General features: G+C 38.5%; 1 protein-coding gene across 1 annotated transcript; it reads left to right on the top strand.

The window, feature by feature from the left end:
* Positions 1-347: 347 nt before the first annotated feature.
* synj2bp (synaptojanin 2 binding protein) lies at positions 348-5,516 on the top strand. The gene is made up of 4 exons (XM_030443801.1): positions 348-563; positions 1,129-1,265; positions 1,812-1,907; positions 2,821-5,516. Exons 1-4 carry the CDS (start codon positions 500-502, stop codon positions 2,962-2,964), a joined length of 441 nt encoding a protein of 146 aa, XP_030299661.1. The 5' UTR covers positions 348-499; the 3' UTR covers positions 2,965-5,516.
* Positions 5,517-6,471: the final 955 nt, after the last annotated feature.

The raw sequence follows: 6,471 nt of genomic DNA, 5'->3' as shown, positions 1-6,471 counted from the left end.
TAAATGTTGTGGAGTAAAAAAATACAGCTTTGGCTTCTTAAACATGGTGGAGGAAGAAATTGATTTTTTTTAGTATTTATTATGAATTAATAAAAAAAAATACACAACTTTGGCTGTGATGTTGAATGTAAACTGCAAAATAATTAACAATTGACGTTTTCTAATAAATGTAGTGGGGTAAAAACTACATCATTTGCCTGCAAAATCTAGTGGAGTGGAAGTATAGCACCAGTACCTAACATGTGTATTTAACTACAGTACTTGAGTAAATGTACTTAGTTACCTTCCTCCACCACAGGTAGTTTTTCTCCTGCTGCTGTGTCATTCAAAGGTCGGCCTGCAGTTCCGTTTCCTCCCAGCAGGGGGCAGCACGACCACAATCCACCCGCAGCGCTGAAGGAAGCAAATCGAAACTCCTCAATGAGTTCACCTTCAGATAAATAGTTTGTCCCTCTGTTCGCTCTCCTCGTATTTTTTAATCCTGCGGCGTGTGGACAAAATGAATGGCTCCGTGCACTCCTCGACCAGCGTGGTGGACATTAAACTGAAGCGCGGACCGGCAGGTAAGAAGATTGAATACGTTGACGTGCGGCTAGCAGATGGCGGTGACGCTGCTAGCTGGGAAGCTAGCTAGCTAGCTACGTAGCAGCAAAAATCAACGGCTGTCAAGCTAGTGAGTTGCCTCGAGCTAGTGGCTAATTATCGGCTTTAAAGTTAGGCAAACATCATCCCAACATGTGCTATCGTGGACTACAAGCAGTGTAGAGAGACTTGACTGAGACTTAACAACTCGTGAATTAAAAAATAATCTGTGATTTATGCTCTTTGTGTTAAAACCTCTCGAAGTTTAGTCACTTCTTGGCCTGTCAGATTGGAATCAAGGAGGCTGGAAAGTTTAGAGACCTTTATTCAGCTGAATGTGGATTAATGTCAGGTTTACTCTTGTTATGTAACGTTTAATGACCTGCTTGTTTCTGTGAGTAGCAGTATGTTGGGATGGTTCCTCTTGCCCTTTGATCCAGTGACATCAACGTTGTGTTTGCACAAGTGAAACATTTGATTATTGCCTATTGGATTTCACTTAAAATCCTCTATCTAATGCCACTGTCTGTTCTTTTTTTCCACTAGGATTGGGATTCAATATAGTTGGGGGCGTGGATCAGCAGTATGTGGCGAATGACAATGGCATATATGTGGCCAAAATTAAAGAAGATGGAGCTGCAGCCCTGGATGGGAGACTTGAAGAGGGGGACAAGATCCTGGCGGTAATAAATGACTTTAAATGAAGTTTAGATTGTACAGAAGCGACAGAACTGCTCGATAATAATTTGTAGGATCTGGATCTGAAACCGACAGATAATCTTTTCATCTTGCAAGTCATCTTTTAAGAGTTGCAGCGTTAAGAGTTAAAGTGAAAACCTGAACATCTGAAAGTAAAAGTTCACCTGAAAAAGGAAAAATCAGTCATCTTATACTCTTGCAGATAGAAAGTCAGGTGTAGTTTCAAAGTCCACAAAACATTTCTGGAGATCCACTGTAAGATCCATTGTCCATTTCCCTAAACAACTGAAGACAATGGGGACTTGTTTTAAAACGTAAAAAAGCTAAATTGCTCCATGCACATCTTCCAGCATAATCCAAGTCTGTAAGTGTTTGCAGTGATTCGATTGGCGACTGTAATCAAGAAAGTACTCGGCTAATTATTCAAAGGTGAAACTACTGATTAACCGCAACCATAGCTGATGTTTGATTAAATGTGTCTGCGGATGAAAAAGCACGTCATCGCTGTTTTTGTTCCTTGTTGGTTTTAGATCAACGGAGTAAAGCTCGAGGATCGGACGCACAAACATGCGGTGGACCTGTTCAGGACGGCGGGAGAGAACGTGGAGCTACGTGTTCTGAAAAAGGTGGGACGCTTGGTACTTAAAGAATGACCTCGTCCTAGTATTCAAATCTTCCAATGCTTTGTTGATTTTCATGCTTTGTATTTATTTCATAAGCAGTTGGATTTACCCTGTAATGCCTCTCTGTGTTCTTAAGTGTCAGGCGGAAACTATAGGATGTGAACCACCGTTAGTGTGACTCATTTCCCAGTTGATACCGTTCCGTAAAGCAAGCTCAGCAAAGTTCAAGCTCAGCTATTCTGGAAACTTGTGCTGGGAAACTAACCTGATCCGGCTCAGGCCAACTGTCAGATTAACTTTGTTGTTGCTTAACCAGTTTCTGCTTAAAACACAGTGAGAAATCATGAAGTGTAACACGAGTCAACTTTGTCCTCAGGAATAGACGCGATAATGAGGTCAAACATCCAACTACACTTTCGATATCACATTGGTTTTTACAACTTATAATCTTTGGACAATTGCAAACAGTTGCATGTTGTGTGTCCAAATGCATTAAACACTAAATTGTGTTGATTTACAACTAAAACTGGCAGAAATGTGGAAACACGTTCTTTTATGCAGATTTATAAAACTGTGCATATGCCAGATTATGTTTTATAACTCAAATTATTGTAGAAATATCATCACAATATCAATAATTCACTTTTAATTTCCAGAATCATCATAATAAGTACACTGTGACGCCCCTACTGTAAACATTGCGATCACTATACAATTTTGTTTTTCCACCTGTCACCCTAAAAAAAGGGATTTCCATTTCTGTTGCAGACTAAAATATTTAATAAACTCATGATCTATTCTGTCTTTCATACTCTGAAGAAAACAAACTATCCAGTTGTTTTTGAAACAGCGGCACAGACAACAACACCCTTTGGAAATGCTGATATTTACTCCTGTTTTTGAATCTGTCTTGCAGACGCCTCATCACATGAACGGACCCACGGGCTCACAACCCGAGCACGAATCCTCTGCGTCTTCTCTGGGAATACTGGTGGCTTTAGCCGGAGTTGCGGCCGTCTGTGCATTCATTTACATGCGGAACCTTAGGAAGCCGTTTTAACTGAGCTGTCATCTGTGTATTATTTTTAAGATCAAAAAAACTTTGATAAAGGCCAAAGAAGTGAAAGAGGGAACAAACTCGAAAACCGTAGACATTATTTTTCTTGATTAGTCGGTGTCGGTGTCACTGATGAGTTCCTCCATGCGCGTGTGTTATTATGTGATTAATGGTAGCTTCTTGACACCCTTCCTATGCAAAAAGGATGTTGTCTTACTACAAAGATTAACTCTGAGATGGTGAGAAAGAAGAATGTAAACATGACATTCCTGCTGCCGAGCTGAGCTGGGCTGAGCTCAGGCACGAAACAGGTTGAATACGCAGAAAAACATGAAATCCTTTGGGTCAAATCGGACGGACTCGAGCTTCAGGGTCATTTTTTTTTTTCTTCTTACAAACTGAAAGACAGCGTTGTGTTCAGTTACTCGTGGGCCTCCCTGCACCTCCGTCAGTGAATGGCAGATCTGTACGAGGGGCGACATGAGAGGAACCCGCTGTACTTTCAGTTTCGTCGGTTTGATTTTCATTTTGCGCCGTTGCACATAATCATGGGAGGTGCGGCAGCCGGCAGCGAATGTGATTAAGTGTGTAATGGACTTTAGAGTGCCTTTTCTGTCTGCTCCAAGTGGTGGTGGTGTTTGGCTGCTGTTGCTCCTCATCGTGATCAAAATGAAAATCAACCCACTACGTCCGTTAATGCGTTAGATTAAAGGATGTGGCTGCTGATGATATGTATTTCTCTCATCGTCAACAAAAAGCCCCCAAACCAGTAATGAGTTAGTCCGTCTTTCAATACTTTCCTTGTCCACAAGTCCTTTCATTCAGCATGTAACTCTGCACGTTCAAAAGTGCCTCTATGGGTTCCTCAGTCTGGTGCGCACTATAGGTTTTTAGCATACATCACCCACACAGGAGGAAGTGATGTATTTGTCGGGGACTATTTTCAGCTGCGGATTAACACACTCTTAATCAGGAGCAGGAACACGGCTCACCCAGCATGACGCTCCTTGATGTGTTTTTAATGGTTCTGGGACAAAAATGGAGGAACAAGATGTATCAAACAGTACTTGATAGTAAAAACAATTCATTGCTGGTTTTGGTCTTTTAATGGCTCCACTGTTTTGTTGATTGATCAATGAGTTGTCAGCTTCGTAATTAATCTGCCAGTACTTTTTTTTTTTATCATCCATTAATCAATTGGAGTCATTTTAAAAGGAAAGAAAGTCAGAATTTTCTGGTTCCAGCTTCTTAAATGTGAATATTTTGTGATGTCTTTACTCCTCTAGGACAGGAAACTGAATATATTTATTGGGTTGTTGATAAAAAAAAAAAGACATTTGTGGTCGTCATCGTCATCCTATATTATTATAAGTGTGTATTTCCTTTTCAAAACAAAAGCCTGAAGATGTCGTAACAGCTGTTCCATACTCGATATTGTGAAAAGAATATTGTGAAAGACAGCAAATAAAGCGATGTTTGATAGTATCTAATACTACACTGATTTGACAATTTGCGACCTCTTTTTGACCAAACAAGTAGTTTTAATTGTAGTTAAATCTGTCTGTAGTTAAAATAAGTTTCAGTCTAAAGATGTCAAAAATTAGGGAAAGGTATTCCCAAAGATATTCAGTTTACTGTCGCAGAGGAGTAAAAAGAAAAAAAGAGATAATATTTAAGAAAGGGGAACAGAGAATCTTGATTTTATCTTCTTAAAAAAACGACTCAAAACGATGAATTGATTATGGAAACAGTTGACAACTCATCGATGAATCTTTGCAGCTCTGTTGTTGACTGTAAGAAAAATACAGATTACCAGCAGACTTTTAAAGTTTAACACACTTCACCAGAGTTTCAGTTCAGAGTTTCACCAAGTAGTTCCACTTTGAAGGGTTTATTCTGAAGAGTCACGCGGTCACTGAGGGTGAACCAGCAAATCTGTATCAAACAAATCATTCCTTGGACGTTTATCATGTGTTGGGCAGCTCGTTACTTAAAACTCGATCGCAGCTGCCGTGTTTATGTTTTGTTTGGACCATTTCAAACATGATTCAGCATCGAGGCCAGTGCTTTAAATATCACGTCGCACTTTCTGCTTGTTGTGGGGTGAAGATGAAATAAGAAGCGTGTTCCAACGGAGTCGTTTCATTTATGTGAAGGGTCAACAGCTTAATACTGACGAGCAGCTCGAGTCGGTTCACTTAAAAGGTGACTTTTCTTTAGCTGTCAACAACTATAAATGTTTTTGTTTTTTTTGCACTAGCCACAATCATGGAACTCCTCCAGTAACGGCCATAGAGCAGAAGAATAAGTGAATTGTGTGTGCTGGGTGTGTTTGTCCACATATTTCAGTCTGCAGAGCGTCTGTCACTCGATTGTCTCCGACCGTGTGCGGCTGTCGTTGTCTGTAAATACATGTCATGTCGCTCTGCTGAGTGGGATTGTGAATATGTGCAGTTATGCCAGAAAAAAAAGTCGATCGAAGCACTAATAAATTATGCAAATGCTGTGTGTTTTACATCAAAGCACCTACTGTATTAAAATTCATGTTGAATTCACCTGGTTTTGTCTCCTGTTTTTATTTTTTTTATCACTTTTTACAAAACGTTTGGCATTAGCATCTGGTATTTGTTTCTCTCTTGTCACTACCACACATTTTTCAGTTCTCTATTCTTGCATATTACACCTCTAACAGTCAATTATTTATTAAAGTTTCATTAAATATTAATTTGCCATTTATTAATGATGATTATTATAAAATATTACCAAAGTGGGATTTACTAGGCAAAAAAGTGTACGAAAATTAAGAGTTGGCAAATCAACACAAGAACTATAATGTCCAAAGTACAACATAGAAAATTAAAATATGTATTGTGTCAAAAAAGAGGAAAAGCTTAGTTAAATTACTCATTTTGTATGTCAAATAATTCGCTTACATAATCAAAATAGGGGAAGTTTTGTTAAAATCTTAATTTTGTACTTAAAAAATAAGATTTACTAATCCAAAATGAAGATATATTGATAGTAAGTAGGCTATTTAATCTCATAATATTGTCAATAAGTCAAAACTTTAACTGAATGTGTCAAATTTTGTTTTAAAAACTCAGTTTTATTTGGTAAATCTCAGTTTTGGACAGTCTATCATAAAGTTAGGGACGATTGCGCAATACCGGATGTTATCAGAGTACCTTCAAATTAAAAGTGGACGCTTGAATTTGACAAAAACTGGGTTCTTTCTGAATACATTAATAAATCAGCGGCATACTTTTATTAGTATGATCATAATACAATGTGGGGAAACTAATTATAGATGTGTTCGCGACTAAAATGAATCATGGTGAGGAGTCGCGTTTGCGACCCTTTGTTTTATTTTATTTGTTAGAATAAACAAATAACAACCTGTTGTCGCCTATTGTTGCATTGAATATGAAGTAAAGTCTAAATCTATTTGAGTGGGAGTCGCAATTTTGCATTTTGGCGAATAAAACAATCCTCTTTTGACTCTATAAAAAA

Source organism: Sparus aurata, chromosome 16 (assembly GCF_900880675.1).
Source record: "Sparus aurata chromosome 16, fSpaAur1.1, whole genome shotgun sequence".
Lineage (NCBI taxonomy): Eukaryota > Metazoa > Chordata > Actinopteri > Spariformes > Sparidae > Sparus > Sparus aurata.
This window is presented reverse-complemented; position numbering and strand designations above follow the sequence as displayed.